Here is a 16,212-nt window from a genome sequence, read left to right as displayed (position 1 = left end):
AGGTTGTGTCTGGTGTCCAGGGTAACTCGGGAGGATAGAATCAGTCTCCTAAGTAACAGGATACAGTAGGCCTGGTCCCTAGTCTCTAGGGCAATGGTAGGATGGGGACTGTTTCCTGGGTGACGAGTTTCAGGCTAGAAATGTAATGGAGACGTGTGGGGCTGGTCTCCAGGGGAACAGAGGAAGATGGGGCTGGTCTCCAGGGTAACTGGGGATGCTGAGGGTAGGGGCAGGGTAACAGGTGGATGGCTGGGGCAACATGGGTAAGTGTCTGCCCTGCCCCGCCCCAGGACAACTTCGGGTATGAGCTGCCGGCGGTGGAGGCCGCCATGAAGAAGCACGAGGCCATCGAGGCCGACATTGCGGCCTACGAGGAACGGGTGCAGGGCGTGGCCGAGCTGGCCCAGGCCCTGGCGGCCGAAGGCTACCACGACGCCCGGCGCGTGGCGGCCCAGCGTGACAGCGTCCTGCGTCAGTGGGCCCTGTTGACCGGGCTGGTGGGGGCCCGGCGGACACGGCTCGAGCAGAACCTGGCCCTGCAGAAGGTCTTCCAGGAGATGGTGTACATGGTGGACTGGATGGAGGAGATGCAGGTGGGCAGGCCCAGAGGCCGAGGGTGGGCGTGGCGGGCCGGGAGGGCGAAGGAGGGCCGTAGTCACTGCAAGAGTTGTCAGGGAGCTGGAGAGGGTCGGAGAGAGAGAGAGATGCTGACAGGGGCAGGGAGACTGAGACGGAGATCAGAGTTCAAGAGATGGGTTGGAGGAGTAGAAGAGTGACGGGGCAGTGCAGGGGTGGGACTGGCCTGTCGCGGATGCCAAGCATGTACTCAGTGCTGCCCCCTCTGGTAGGCTCAGCTGCTGTCCCGCGAATGCGGGCAGCACCTGGTGGAGGCCGAGGACCTATTGCAGAAGCATGGACTGCTAGAGGGGGACATCGCGGCCCAGAGCGAGCGGGTAGAGGCGCTCAACGCTGCTGCCCTGCGCTTCTCTCAGCTGCAGGGTGAGTTTGGGCCCTGGGGGTGGGGTTGGAGACTGTCAGGGCTGGTGCCTGTAGAAACAGAATGACTCCTAAGAGACAGTAGGAAGGAGTGAGCTCCCTGTCTTTGAAGGCATCCAAGCACAAAATAGGATCACACTCCATTGGGGATATCATGGGGGAAACTATTGAATGGAGTGGAGGTTAGACCACATGACTTTTTCCTGCTTTGAGATTCTGCAGTAATAGGTACATTCTTATCGAGCACTTATTTTGTGCTAAGCCCTTCACAGCCACAGGTCAGTGAATACCATAAAAAGACTGTGTAAGGTAATACATAGTCAGGACCTGTTTGGCAGGAAGTGACAGAAATATCAGTTCTCTCTCTCTCTCTCTCTCTTTTTTTTTTTTAAAGATTTTATTTATTTATTTGACAGATCACAAGTAGGCAGAGTGGCAGGCAGGGAGAGAGGAGGGGAAGCAGGCTCCCCACCGAGCAGAGAGCCTGATGCAGGGCTCGATCCCAGGACCCTGAGGTCATGAACTGAGCCGAAGGCAGAGACTTAACCCACTGAGCCACCCAGGTGCCCCAGAAATGTCAGTTCTCTTAAGGCAAAAAGGAGAGTCACTAAAATGTCCAGAGGGGCAAGTTTGGCTTCAGGCATGGCTGGATCCAGGGACTGTCCAATGATGCTTTTAAGACTCCATCTCTCTCACTGTAGTGTCTATGTTTGTGTCACTGTTGGGCCGTCTCTCCCCCTTGTGATATAAATCTGGGATCATTCAGCCCCGTGTTTATATCCTAGCAACTGAGGAGACCCAGCAGGAGACACTCCTCCTTATGGATGTTTACCCCAGGAGGCTCCCTCTGTCTTCTCCTTGTGAGATATTGGCGCCTGGTAGCAGGCACCACACAAACAGCAAAGAGGCTGGTGTGTGTGTGTGTTGGGTGGGGGGTGTTGTCATGGTGATGGGAGGCTGCACTGCCTGATATGTGGTCCAGAGATTTGGCCTCCCAATCTGCTACTTCTTAGCTGATCCTGGGCAAGTGGCCTCCCTCCCCAAAGCTCAGTTTCTTCATCTATAAGATGGGGCTAGTAAGGATACTTGCCCCAGAGGCTGTGAGGTTGAAGCGACACTGGGCCAGGGCCAGAGTCAGGTCAGGATACACAGATGCCTGTTGCTGTTGATTACTCAGTTGGATGCCTTGGTATTCAGGTCAATTTCAGTGAATGTCCAGAATTCCAGAAATGGCGCAGTCCATCTAGGGCAGTGTCTCTTACGGTGTTTTGACCCAGTAAGAAATACGTTTACCTCCTGACCCAGAGTTCACACACACGCATGCACACACAGGCACAAAGATTTTATTAAACAATGCTTCACCTTGTCCTGTGTGTGACATCCTGATATTTTCTATCCGTTCTATTCTGTTCCATTAAAGAAATGCTGGCTATGAGCCACTAAGTTAATTTCACAATCCTCTCATCACAAACCAGAGGTCTGGGAGGAAGGCAAACTATTTGGAGAAAAAAGGGAATTCAGATCACCCCTGGAGTTAAAAGATAAGGCAACAGAGGATGAGAGGGGGAACCCAGAAAATGGCTTAAGAATGGAGACGTTTCCAGTTGCCTGGCTGGCTCAGAGGGTCGAGCATGCAACTCTTGATCTCCAGGTTGTAAGTTCGAGCCCCATGTTGGGTGTAGGGATTACTTAAAATAAAAATAAAAAGAATAGAGATGTCTCATTTGGTTCAGTCCTGAAGGAAATACAATTCACCCTAAAACATACAGATTCTAGGATTCTCTGAATCTAAGTTTCCACCCATCATTCAATCAGTAATAAGTCACTGTTTTAATTAGGTACTGCTCTGGGCTCCACCCGGTGCTGGGCAATGGTGGGGACACTGTGACGGAGACAGCCCCGGGCCCTGCCCTGGTGGGACTCCCAGTCCTGTGAGGGTAAAATACAGGCAATGATAGGCCACAGGGGTCAATGCCAGGATGGGGGTGCGGGGTGGGCACAGGCAGAGGGGTCAGGTCTGGGATGGGGGAAGCAGAGAAGCCTTGGGGAATCGGAGAAGGTGCCTGCTCCAGACAGCGTGTCCCGGACAGGGCAGGAGGCCTGCACCTGGCTCTAGGGCGCCCCCTGGCCCGTGCGTAATCGGGGATCCTCACCTTCCCCCGGCCCAGGCTACCAGCCCTGCGACCCGCAGGTCATCTGCAACCGCGTGAACCACGTGCATGGCTGTCTGGCAGAGCTGCGGGACCAGGCGGCGCGACGGCGCGCAGAGCTGGAGGCCTCGCGGAGCCTGTGGGCGCTGTTGCAGGAGCTGGAGGAGGCGGAGAGCTGGGCCCGCGACAAGGAGCGCCTCCTCGAGGCGGCTGGCGGTGGCGGCGGTGGTGGCGCAGCGGGCACGGGGGGCACGGCGGGGGGCGCGCACGACCTGTCCAGCACCGCGCGCCTCCTGGCGCAGCACAAGATTCTGCAGGGCGAGCTGGGCGGGCGGCGGGCGCTGCTGCAGCAGGCCCTGCGGCGCGGCGAGGAGCTGGCTGCTGCCGGCGGCACGGTGGGCCCGGGCGCAGAAACGGTGCATCTGGCGGGCCTGGCAGAGCGCGCGGCGAGCGCCCGGCGGCGCTGGCAGCGGCTGGAAGAGGCGGCGGCGCGGCGCGAGCGGCGGCTGCAGGAGGCGCGGGCACTGCACCAGTTCGGCGCTGACCTTGACGGGCTCCTGGACTGGCTTCGTGACGCCTACCGCCTCGCAGCCGCGGGCGACTTCGGCCACGACGAGGCGTCCAGCCGCCGCCTGGCCCGTCAGCACCGCGCGCTCACTGGGGAAGTGGAGGCGCATCGCGGGCCTGTAGGCGGCCTGCGGCGTCAGTTGGCGACCCTGGGGGGCGCCAGTGGCGCCGGGCCGCTGGTGGTGGCACTGCAGGTGCGCGTGGTGGAGGCGGAGCAGTTGTTCGCCGAGGTGACGGAGGTGGCCGCGCTGCGGCGCCAGTGGCTGCGGGACGCCCTGGCCGTCTACCGCATGTTTGGCGAAGTGCACGCGTGCGAGCTGTGGATCGGGGAGAAGGAGCAATGGCTGCTGGCCATGCGCGTGCCCGATTCGCTCGACGACGTCGAGGTGGTGCAGCACCGGTGAGCACGCCCTCGTGGGACTTTGTGAGAGAGGGCCCCTTCCTCAGTTCACGGTCTCGCCTTCCTTGGTTCAGCAGTTTCCACTTCCGCTCTGCTGGGGGTTCCAGGGGAAGGGGAATGATGGTAGTACCCACCTCACGGGTGACGTGTAATGAGTTCTTGTAGGATACTTCGCAAATGCTAGGGTGCAGGGAGCATTTCCGGGGCGTTTGCTATTATTATGAGGCTTATATTCACCTGGCGGGAGTTAACTGAAGCTTCTCAGGAGACACCCCAGCCTCACCCCTCCCCTGGGACTGCCACAGTTCCTGCATAGTTGTCACCTCCCTAGCTCATGAAGTAGCTCCAACCCTGTCACCTTCTCTTCCATCATTACCCTGCTTGATGTTTTTTCATAGCACTTAGCCACCCCTTGATACGTGATATGTGAGTTACTGACTCCTCTGTGGCTGACTTAGTAAATGAGAAATTAGTGGTAGATCCCTTTTATTCATCCATTCATTCGTTCCCTTGATACTTACTGAGCTGTCACTGTGTTCTAGGTCTTGTGCTGGCCATCGCTGACACATAGGCCTGGTCCCTACGCTTACTGTGCCCGCAATTACCCAAGCCACAGTTTTGGGCACTGTTTTAAAAGGGGGAAGGCTATGCTCAGCTTTAAAAAGATCTCCCTGGGTGCCACGTAGTGGGTGTGTTGGAGCAGTTGAGAATGGTGGCTGGGAGCCCAGAAAGGGGCCTCAGGTGGGGCCCCGGGTGGGAGGGGACAGGACTGAACCAGGCTAGGAGGCCAAGTGGAGAGGCCATGGGGGTGAAGAGTCTGGGGAGGGCTGTTGTCGGAAACAGGACCCAGAGCTGTGGCCTAGGGGATGGTGGGGCTGCCACTGAGATGGGGACCCAGAGGAAAACCAAATCTGGGGGAAGATACTGATGCTGGTTTGAGTCACAGTGGCTGGGAGGAGCCCTGTGGAGGAGTCCGGCAGCTTTGAGGTTGCAGACATGTTCCAAAGGCTACAGAGAGAGATGTGTGGGTCATGAGGCCAGGGTCATGAGAACTGACACTGTGCGGTTGGATAGGATGGCCCAGGCAAGGTGGGAAAGAAAGCTAAGGGAGTTAGCTAAGAGTTAGAAGGAAATGCAGGAGGAGGCCAAGAGGTGGGAAGGTCCCCAGGGTCCAGGCCTACCTGAGAAGGACCATCTTCCTCCTACAGATTTGAGAGTCTGGACCAGGAGATGAACAGTCTGATGGGCCGTGTCCTGGATGTGAACCACACAGTCCAGGAGCTGGTGGAAGGAGGCCACCCCAGTTCAGATGAGGTGCGCTCCTGCCAGGACCACCTTAACAGCAGGTAGGCGGGGCCTGGGGTCTCACATCAGTCCTTACCTGTTCTTTCCATCATTCCTTTCCTCATTTACTCAACTGTCAGAAATCAAGAATGTGCAATTTCGACTCCCTGATGTGGTAATGACTACCTAGGAAATCAGGAAAATCTTGCGGGAACCTGGTAATACCCGGTGTTAGTGATGATGTGATAAAATGAGGATATAATATATTTTAGTGGGTTATTAGTTTACTTGTGTAGAAACGACTCACTGAGGATCTACTCTCTGCCAGGATTTCTAAGCACTTCGTGTGCCTGGTTTTACCTTCCAATATCCCAATTTCCATAGTAAAGTTTCCAGAATTCAGAACTCTTTAAAAATGGTAACAAAGTAGTATCTTTCTCTCTAGAACACTACCAACTGTTCTTCCAATGTGGGTAGGGTTCTTAGATGAAGACACCGATCCAGGGAGGTGAAATCCGTAACTTGATTACTCAATCCGATAAGTAGGAGTCAAACCTGTGATGCATTTTGAGAACTGCTGCTCAACAACGTACGATGACAGTTCTGTCTGAATCTGGAGCTGGGGTCTTGAGCACTTATACTGAGTCTTCTCAGCAACCCTATGGGGCACAAATTGCCCCATGTTAGAGAGGGGTAAGCAGGGGCTCAGAGATGTGAAGACACTGGCCTGAGGTCACACAGCAAATTACAGGCTCAAGCCGGGATGTGAAATTGAATTTGTCTGACTCCAAAGACTATTTTTAACTACTGTGCTATAACATTCCAGTAACCAGGGATTTTAAAACCTCTCTACCCTTGGCAATATCAAAGCATCAGGGCCTTAAATGATAATAACAATAACGATTTGCTGCATAGTAAAGGTATAGACCAAGTGCTTTAGCCACATATCATTAAACACTCACTGAAATGGACATTATGCCCATTTTCCAGATGAGGAAACTGTGGATCAGAAGGAAATGATTTGCCCAAGGTCACATGGTCAATCTGGCCAAAGCGGAACTTGAACTTGGGTCCTTCTTTTTTTTCTTTTTTTAAGATTTTATATTTATTTATTTGTCAGAAAGAGAGAGAGAGCGCGCACGCATGAGCGCGCACACACAAGCGGGCAGAGTGGCAGGCAGAGACAGAGAAGCAGGCTCCCTGCTGAGCGAGGATCCCGATTGGGGACTCGATCTTAGGACGATGGGATCATGACCTGAGCTGAAGGCAGTGGCCCAACCAACTGAGCCACCCAGGCATCCCTTTTTTTTCTTTTTTTAAAAATATTTAATTTATTTATTTGACTGACAAAAGATCACAAGTAGGCAGAGAGGCAGGCAGAGAGAGAGGGGGAAAGAGGCTCCCTCCTGAGCAGAGAGCCCGATGCGGGGCTCATCCCAGGACCCAGAGATCATGACCCGAGCCAAAGGCAGAGGCTTACTGAGCCACCTAGGTGCCCCTCTTTTCTTTCTTTTAAGAGAGAGAGAGCACGAGACAGGGTGAAGGGAGAGAGAGAATCTTAAGCAGGCTCCATCCCCAGCACAGAGCCCAGTGCGGGGCTCAATCCATCACCCTGACACCATGACCTGAGTGAGCCAAAATCAAGAGTCACACGCTTAACCATCTGAACCACCCAGGCGCTCCTGAACTTGGGTTCTTCTGATTTCAGAGTCCTAATCTCTGCCCTGTGGTATGTCCATTCTAGAGGGTACAGAGAGACAGTGAACAAATAAACTAATAAATGAACAAGATCCTTAGAGAAGTCTTGTGACCTGATAAAACATAACCAGGGGCCTGGAGGTGATTTTAGATCTTGTGGTCAGCCATGACATTTTGAGCAGGGCCCTCAAAGGGGATGAGAAGGAGCCAGCCACACACAGGAAGGGACTGGAGGGTACAGAGCATTCCAGGCAGGGAGCACAGCTGAGGCAGAAAAGAGTTTGATATGCTCCCCCAAATTGTCCCCAATCAATAATAGTAGCACACAAGTTCTGTTTGACCCACTTCATAAATCATAACTCATTGGACTCTCACAACACCCTTGAGGTAGGTGCTGTGCTATGATCGCATTCGTTTTACTGATAGGGAAACTGAGGCACAGGGAGTATTACTTACCAAAGGGCAGACAGTTCAGCTTTGATTCCAGGCAGTCCAGCTTGGACCACACACAGCTTATGAAGGGAAACTGAGAACCAGAAAAGTATCATCACTTGCCCGAGGGCACAGAGCAATACATAATTTTTCCCCCATTAACTTATTTTGCTATAGAATACGTTTGCCTTTCCGTGGTTTGATCCTCAGCCCCTGGATCATGGGACATGCTCAGTTTCTATTTGCCAGACCCAGTATCGTATCTGATGTTGTAAGCCAGCACGTCTTACACTCTGGGCTCAACATCCCTCTTAAAAACTGTTAGGAACCCCAAAGAGCTTGTTTTTGTGGGTTGTATCTATCAATATTTACTATGTTGTAAACTGATACTGAGAAATGTAAAACTATTAAGTCATTTTAACCCACTGAGCCACCTAGGCGCCCTATTAAGTCATTTTAAAATCACAATCAAGGGGTTTCTGGGTGGCTCAGTGGTTAAGCATCTGCCTTCAGCTCAGGTCATGATCTCAGGGTCCTGGGATCAAGTTTGGCATTGGGCTCCCTGCTCATTGGGAAGCCTGCTTCTCCCTTTCCCATTCCCCCTGCTGTGTTTCCTCTCTCGCTGTCGCTCTCTGTCAAATAAAATCTTTTTAAAAAATCATAATCATATACCTGGCTAGATAAGATTTAATACATATATGCCTTCCTGAAAAAAAATAGAAATAAAAAAATAAAATCACAATCATAAACCCAGGATGTTCATGTCACTAATGTTTTTGGTGTTTTTTTTTTAAATGAAAAATAACTACTTTTCAACACAAAAAATATAGTGAGAAGAGTGGCTTTGTGTTGCATTTTTGCAGATCTCTTTGCTCTCTGGTTGAGAAGGCAGCTGAGCTCTGGGGTGTGCTCCTGCGTTCATTCTTGGCCATGCTACCTCTGAGAATTACACTGGACTCTGGGGACAGAATAGGAGAGAAAAGACAAATAGCATCTTAGCACTATTATAAAGATGGGTTTGACCTAGCTCGGATTACATTTTGAGAACTGCTGCTCTAAGCAAGTGTGCCTTGTAGGGTTTTATTTTACACAGGCAGAAGTCGGGGTTCTGCGAGATAAAGTGACTTTCCAAAGTCACACAGTGGCCGGGTTCTATCCCAGGTCCGTGGGTCCCCCAGGCCCGGGAGGAGTCCCCGTCCTCAACAAGCCGCCCTTCTTACCCTCCTCCCCGCCACGGGCAGGTGGAACCGCATCGTGGAGCTGGTGGAACAGCGCAAAGAGGAAATGAGCGCCGTACTGCTGGTGGAGAACCATGTGTTGGAGGTGGCCGAAGTGCGCGCCCAGGTGCGCGAGAAGCGGAGGGCGGTGGACAGCGCGCCCAGAGCGGGCGGCGCCCTGCAGTGGCGCCTGAGCGGCCTGGAGGCGGCCCTACAAGCGCTGGAGCCCCGCCAGGCGGCCCTCCAGGAGGAGGCCGCCCTGCTGGCCGTGCGCTTCCCGGCCCAGGCGGCGCGGCTGCACCAGGGTGCGGAAGAACTGAACGCTGAGTGGGGCGCGCTGGCCAGCGCGGCTCAGGCGTGCGGCGAGGCGGTGGCCGCGGCTGGGCGCCTGCAGCGCTTTCTGCACGACCTGGACGCTTTCTTGGACTGGCTGGTGCGCGCCCAAGAGGCGGCGGGCGGCGTCGAGGGGCCCCTGCCTGGTAGCCTGGAAGAGGCGGACGCGCTGCTGGCTCGCCACGCTGCGCTCAAGGAGGAAGTGGACCAGCGCGAGGAGGACTACGCGCGCATCGTGGCAGCCAGCGAGGCGCTGCTGGCGGCGGATGGCGCCGAGCTGGGTCCAGGCCTGGCGCTCGACGAGTGGCTCCCACATCTGGAACTTGGCTGGCACAAGCTGCTCGGCTTGTGGGAGGCACGCAGGGAGGCCCTGGTGCAGGCACACGTCTACCAGCTCTTTCTGCGCGACCTGCGCCAGGCTTGCGCGGTGCTCCACAACCAGGTGGCCGCCTCGGGGTTCGCGCGGTGGGGGCTTGAGGCCGCGGGGGCTCGCAGCGACAGGGAGATGTACGGAGCGGTGTTTGCAGTGGTCATTGAGTTCGTGGCTCCGAGGTCCGTGGGCATGGGGAGGGTATCTGGGACGGATGGCTGGTTTGTGGATCAGCCAGTGTGAACACGTGCAGGCGTGTGCCTAAGGATTTGAGGATTTGTTATCCCAGGCGGCTGGCTGACAGCTTGTGGACTATCCCAAGTGAGTAAAGCTCTTGGATACACATTGCAGTGACTTCCCTGGGTTTGTGAATTGTCTGGAAGGAAATAAGATCGCCAGGTTGATTGGTGATGGTTAAAGGACTTCAAAGATCTTGGGGTGGATGATGGAGAATCAAGATTATGGAAATAGGTAATTCAGGCTCAGAGGTCATCCAGATTCGCAGTTGATTGTGGATTATGTGGTTGTGGGTGCCTAAATGAGCAGATAATCTTACCTTTGGGGAAAGCAATTTGCATGCTTTCTGCAGAGGGGAACCAACTATGTTTGGTTTAAGAAGTCAAGCAAGGTGCTGTGGGTATCTGGGAACAGCTGATCCGGCTGGAGGTCATTCTGGGATGGGAAGCAAGTTTGAGGATTTGGACAAGGTAGAACATCCTGTTCTCAGATTGTCCAAGAGTACCCACAAGCTTTAGACATCATTTTAGAAAGAGTGACCACCTATGCTGGTTATCTCAGAGAAAGCTCACCCAGTTTGAGGATTATCTGGGGCGACAGACAGGGAGCCCCTGGAATTCTGAGGCTACTGGAGATGGGAGCGGAGGGGGCCTTAAGAGAACCTCTCCGAACCCCCTGTTTTACCAGTTAGAAAACTAACCTGAGAGGGAAAGAACTTCCTTGAGGTCACCCAGCACCCAGTTCAGACTTCATGGATTAACTAAATCTTTACCGAATGCCTCCTCTGTGTCAGGAACTAGTCTTAGGAAACAAAACACAAAATCCCACCTTCATGCAGCTGGCCTTCTAGTGTGTGTGTGTGTGTGTGTGTGTGTGTGTGTGTGTGTGTGTGTGTAGGGGGGAGAAGAGGATGAAGAAGTAAGTGCATACAAACATAATCATGTTGGGTGTACGCTATGAAAAATAATAAAGCAGGATGAGGAGATCTGGCTAGGGTGGAGGGTGGTATTTTTGGGCAGATGGTAAGAGACCTGAAGAAAGTGAAGGAGCCAAGCTGGGGGGATATCTGGAGGGAGGGACCGCCAGGCAGAGGGCCTGGCATGGCCAAAGGCCTGGAGGTGGGCACCTGCCTGGCAGGTTCGAAGCTAGAGCACTGTGAGCAAGGTGGGGAAGACAGAGGGAGGTGGCACGCCAGGCTGGCAGCGTCTCCCAAGTGCTGGAACTGAGCAGGGCTGACCTGAGCACCACCCCTCCCTCTGCCCCCTCCCCTCTCCCCAGGAGATGGCACTGTCGGGTCCAGAGCTCCCGGGCACCGTGGAGACAGTGGAGGAGGCGCTCAAGAGACACCGGGATTTTCTCACCACAATGGAGCTGAACCAGCAAAAGATGCAGGTGGCCGTGCAGGCGGCCGAGGGCCTCCTGAGACAGGGCAACATCTACGGGGAGCAGGCCCAGGAGGCTGTGACCCGGCTACTGGAGAAGTAGGTCCCTGGTTGGGGGCACAGGGGAGGGAGGGAGCAGTCAGTGCTCGTCACCTCTCCATCTGCATTTCCGCTTCTCTGCCTGCTCTCCAGTGTCCCTTTAATTCCATGCTGTCTTAGATTTGATGTAACTTGATGTTTTGTGAAAAGGTGACTAACTGGTGGTGGGAAACCCTTTTTGGGATATACAGGGAAGTTTTTCTGCCAAGCCAGCCCTCAGCCCCGCATAGCTGGACAGGTGGTGAAAATGTGATCTTCTTTTCTTAGATGCCCACCCCCTGCTGTGCTGGCCCCCAGATCCAGCAGCTAAAGTCCAGACACAGGTTCTGTTCTAGATTTCCAGACGGGATGCCAGGCCCTGGTGTGCTGGGTTTTCAGAAACGGTGACTGAGCTCCTCAGGCAGGCCCCAGAGGCCCCGTTCCCTTGGAAGCACACACAGCGCGTGTGTTTCTGTGTCCCTTTCATGCCTCCTTCGCATGTTACAGCCACCATCTGTCTCACCACTGCCCTGTCTCTTGTCTGTCCTTGCACTAATTAGGCAAAGACATTTACTGAATAGCCACTGTGTGCCAGGCACTCTTCTAGGCTCCGAGCAAAACACTAATGCCTACTGGCCTCCCTTCCCAAATCCCAGCCCTCAAGTAGAGCCTCTCAAAGGGTCTCTTCCAGGCCGATTTCTATCATCATCGCTGTTTCTGACTCTTGGGGTGAGTCAACGATGGCCCAATGCCCCTCTTTCTATCCTTCCATCCTGATGGAAAACATGCCTGGTCTTTCCACTACCATCCACAGCCCGGAGACCCCAGCCCTTCCTCTGTCTGGGGCTCAGGGGTCCTTTTCCCCTAAATTCATCTGGGACAAGGCTGGAATTTTCTAAGGGGAACTTTCATGGGGAGTCTGGTCCTGAGGGTGTAAACTTGTGAGCTGGGGCTCCCAGTGCCAGGCCTAGACCTGTCCTTCCTTTACTTTTCTTTAAAATGAAGATTTTATTTATTTATTTGAGAGTGAGAAAGAGAAAGAGCATGAGCAGGGGGAGGGACAGAGGGAGAAGCTGACTCCCTGCTGAGCAGGGAGCCCTGATGTGGGGCTCGATCCCAGGATCCCAGGATCATGACCCGAGCCGAAAGCAGACACTTAACCCACTGAGCCCCCCAGGTGCCTTACCCCACATTTCTTGAGTACCTGCTGTATGCCAGGCTCTGCAGAATGAAGAGGTGAAGCCTGGGGGACTGCTCGTTCTGTGACTCCTCTTCCTTCCTTCCTTTCCTGTCATTAATTGCTCCTTTCATTCTATTATTTATTTAGCTAATTAAACAGGTACTGAGTCCATGCCCTGTTCCAGGCCCTGTGGGGGCCAATTTTGGGTATGTAGCAGTGACCAGGACAGCATACGATTCCTGCCCTCACAGAGCTCACATGCTGCCTGACAAGGACGGCCTGGAATGGTCAGGACCGAGATGGAAGAAATACAGGGGGTTGTCGGAGCCCCGAGGGGGGCATCTGCCCTAAGCTTGTGCTGGGTGAGGCTGGGAACACAGCAAGAACAGAGACAGTCCCAATCCCTGCCCCCTTCACTCCCAGGCTGCAGTTTGTCTGTCTAGAGACAGGGTTTCTTACCCTCTGGAAGTCAAAAAACATGCATTTGCTGGCGGCTGCAGCTCAGATGCTAGTCCCAGCTCTACCCCTCAACCCTGGAGATTGAGGGCTAGTCTCTTAGTCCCTCCACATGTCTCCCCTGACCTGGAACCTGGCCCCTTCCTGTGTGTGAAGTGCTCTTCTTTGCAGTCTAGGGGCTCAGTTAGGGGAACTGACTTACCCAAGGTCACAGCCAGGAAGTGACCCAGCCTGGATATGAAAGATGTGACCACTGTTGTTTTCTTGCCCTCTGTCCTCCAGGAAAAGAGGGATTTTCCTCATTCCTAGGACTGATGCTTCCAAGTTGGCTGGTAAAGACCTGGAGGGATTATGTCAGTTCAATTTCAGAGGCATTTCCTATTTCCTGGCTCCTGAGCTGAGTCTGGGCAGAAGGGAATTAGTATTTTGCTTGTTTGTCTCTGGCTTGTCCTGTTCCTCCTTCCAGCTGTGCCCCTGGTGTTTGGTGACCTCTCTCCCTCTTTGCCTCCATTTATCTGTATATCTCTGTGTCTCCATTTCCTTCCATGCCTCTCCCTGTTTTTCTCTCCCTCCATCTGCCTCTCTCTGACTCTGTACTCTCTTCTGCTCTTTTCTCTGTCTTTCCAAACACTTTACCTTAGCTTCTGTCATCTCTCTTTCCCTCTGCCTAATGTCTCATCCATTCATTCATTCATTCATCCGTTTGTTCATTCAAGAAATGTATACTGAGCGCCTGATGTGTGCGAGGCTCTTTATCTAGGCATTGAGGATACATCTGTGACCAAAACAGACAGAGATTCCTGCCCTGGTGGAATGGCATCCTAGTGGGGAAGACAGACAAGACAAATAAGTAACATATAGCACTGCTAAGTGCGAGAGAAAATTAAAGAAGAAAAGAAAGCCAGAAAGTGTTGGAGAGCGATCAGGAGGGACCTTGCTAAGAAGGTAGTATTTAAGTAGATGATGGGAGGCGGGAAGAGCTTTCCCAGCTGTGGGAGCAGCCAGTGCCAAGGTCCTGAGGTGGGAATGGCTTGTTCAAGGCAAAGGAAAATGGGATGTCCCCAGCCCCCTCCACCAGGACTCTTGGGCACTTGGTACTGTGGACAGGAGGCCAGGCTGCCTGGGGCTGTGGTCCCTGCTGGCTCCGGGGTGGCGGGCCAGTTCACTCAGGCTAAAGGTCTGACCCTGCTTGCCAGTGCACCTGCCCATCCTCTTTGCCCATATCCTACTCTCTTCCCTTTCTCCAGCTCTGCTGTACCTTCCCATCTGGCTAGCTGTGTTTTACCGGTATCATCTTGCCACCTCTCTGCCTTTTCCTCTCCCTGTTGTCCCCTCCCTGACTCTGTCACTTTCCCTCCATCTGACTTCTCTCTCTCTCCTTGTCTACTGCTCTTGGTCTCTCTGTCTGTCTAGCACTACCCTGATGCATTTCTTTCTTATTTTTTTCTCTTCCTAGGTTTCATTCTCTTTGTCTGTCTGGGGGTCTCTATCAATCACTTCCTCTTGAGGTCTGTTTCTCCTTGTCTTTGGTCCTGTGTCTGTGTGTTTATCTGTCTCTCTGCAGGCCTCTGCACCTCTCTCTCTCTCTCTCTCTCTGAGTCTGTCTCCCCCTCCTGTTCTTTCTTTCTCTCTAGGTGTCTCTTGATTTCTAAGTTACTGTCTCTTGGTATCACTACTCTGCAAATCTCTTATCTCTCTGGGCTTGTGTCTCTCCATCACTCTTTCTCAGTGTCTGTATTTTTTTCCAGGTCTCTGTCTGTCTTTCCCATTCTCTCTCTCTCTCTCTCTCTCTTGCCCTCTCTGGCTCCCTCTGCCCCTCTCTGGCTCATCCCTGGTTCTGCCCTCACCAATGTGTCTTTCCCTTTCCCCTCATCCCCACCTTACTTTCTCCTCTTCCTCACAGTTACATATGCCCCCGGTTCCTAGCTCTGACAAGCCCAATGCCCGCACAGCCCTCCACCAGTGTCCTCCCACCCCCACCCCCAGGCTTGCCCCAGCCCCTCTCTCCCCATCCCCAGGAGCCAAGAAAACCAACTACGGGCCCAGCAATGGATGCAGAAGCTACACGACCAACTTGGGCTGCAGCATTTCCTCCGAGACTGTCATGAGGTAGGATATCCAGCTGTGCGGGGCCAATGACTTCTTTCCTAGGGAGGGAAGTGCTCCAGGGCTGAGGCTCCTCGGGGCGGGGACGCCCCGTCTAAGTGGGTCGTGGAGCGATGTTCACTCGGAGCCGCCAGGAGGCGCGCGGGTTCCAGCCTCAGTGCGCAAGCTCCGCACCCCCCACGTCCTGTCGCGCCGCGGGGAAGAGGGAGGGGCCCTGGGCGCCCCTGGCAACGGCGCGCGTTCACGCCTACGGGTCCCGCGGGAACGCGCGGTGATCTCACCTTTCTCAGGAGATTTGTGAGAACCGTCTTGCTGGGGAGAGTATTGAGAGACGGGCAGGGTCGGCGTGGGTAGACCAGCTGCCCAGAGCGCAAATTCGGTTAGAGACGGTCCAGAAACAAGGCTTCACCCTTTTAAAAGTGTCTAGGAATCAAGCTTTACCCCTTTAGAGATGACCTACACATCTGGAAGGATCTCCCCAAATCCTGAGGTGGCTCAGGATTTCTTCCCCATTAGAGACGGTTCAGGAGGCATGCTACCCCCCCCCCCCCACACACACACACCTTTCCCCTGCATTCAATAGAAGCTGTTCTGGACCACATAAAAGAGCGTCCCGTTCTGGACCACATAAAAGAGCGTCCCATTAGAGATGGCCCAGTGAACATTTTCGTAACCCCCAAAGATGATACCTGCCTCATCCGTCTATCCAGGATCATCACCACCCCCCTTCATAACAATCCAGTGCCTAAGTTTCCCCCAAACAAAGATGACTCAGAAACAGGTCACAATTCCTCCTATTAAAGATGGTTTGACACCCTCCATGGTGACCCGCCACGGGAAATGGTTCTCTCTACATATGAAATGGACAAGGGCCTCCATACCGCCCACCTGCACATAACTCAAGTCCATTAGAGATGGGTCTGAGACTCAAGCCCACTAGAGAGAGGCCTAGGAACACCCTGTCTCCCTCCTTCCCAATGGAGATTATTCTGGCAATCCCATTTTGTAAGTCCATCTGGCAGAACACCTTATGAGATGTTCTAGGACCCCTCCCATATCCGGTATCTATATCCCTGAGATAGCCAGGAATCTGAGTCCCTTCTCATTAGAGATGGTTTAGGAGTCCACTCCATCCCGTACTTCACAAAGCTGAGGTAGCCCAGGTCCCAGGGCCCCCCTCCCTCCTGCCCTTCCATTAGGTCCAGGAGCTCCTTCTCCCTCCTGTGAGATTGTTCTGGACCAAGTAGCAATAATCAGAGATGGCGCAGAACCACCCCCCACCCCCCATGTTTTAGGGAGGTGCTGAATCCTCCTTCACTACCCGCC

General features: G+C 53.8%; 1 protein-coding gene across 10 annotated transcripts in view; it reads left to right on the top strand.

Moving 5' to 3' along the window:
• Positions 1-16,212, top strand: part of SPTBN4 (spectrin beta, non-erythrocytic 4) — a 70,576-nt gene that overhangs the window by 23,334 nt on the left and 31,030 nt on the right. For all 10 annotated transcript variants that reach the window (XM_032324364.1, XM_032324363.1, XM_032324362.1 and 7 more), the window contains 7 exons: positions 291-593; positions 849-999; positions 3,165-4,113; positions 5,322-5,459; positions 8,769-9,519; positions 10,963-11,165; positions 14,799-14,889. In XM_032324364.1, the coding sequence (XP_032180255.1) occupies positions 291-593; positions 849-999; positions 3,165-4,113; positions 5,322-5,459; positions 8,769-9,519; positions 10,963-11,165; positions 14,799-14,889 (2,586 nt within the window). The remainder of the gene's footprint in view (positions 1-290; positions 594-848; positions 1,000-3,164; positions 4,114-5,321; positions 5,460-8,768; positions 9,520-10,962; positions 11,166-14,798; positions 14,890-16,212) is intronic.

This window comes from Mustela erminea, chromosome 19, assembly GCF_009829155.1.
Source record: "Mustela erminea isolate mMusErm1 chromosome 19, mMusErm1.Pri, whole genome shotgun sequence".
Taxonomy (NCBI): Eukaryota; Metazoa; Chordata; class Mammalia; order Carnivora; family Mustelidae; genus Mustela; species Mustela erminea.
Note: the sequence above shows the minus strand (reverse complement) of the source record. Positions and strands in the feature narration are given on the sequence as shown.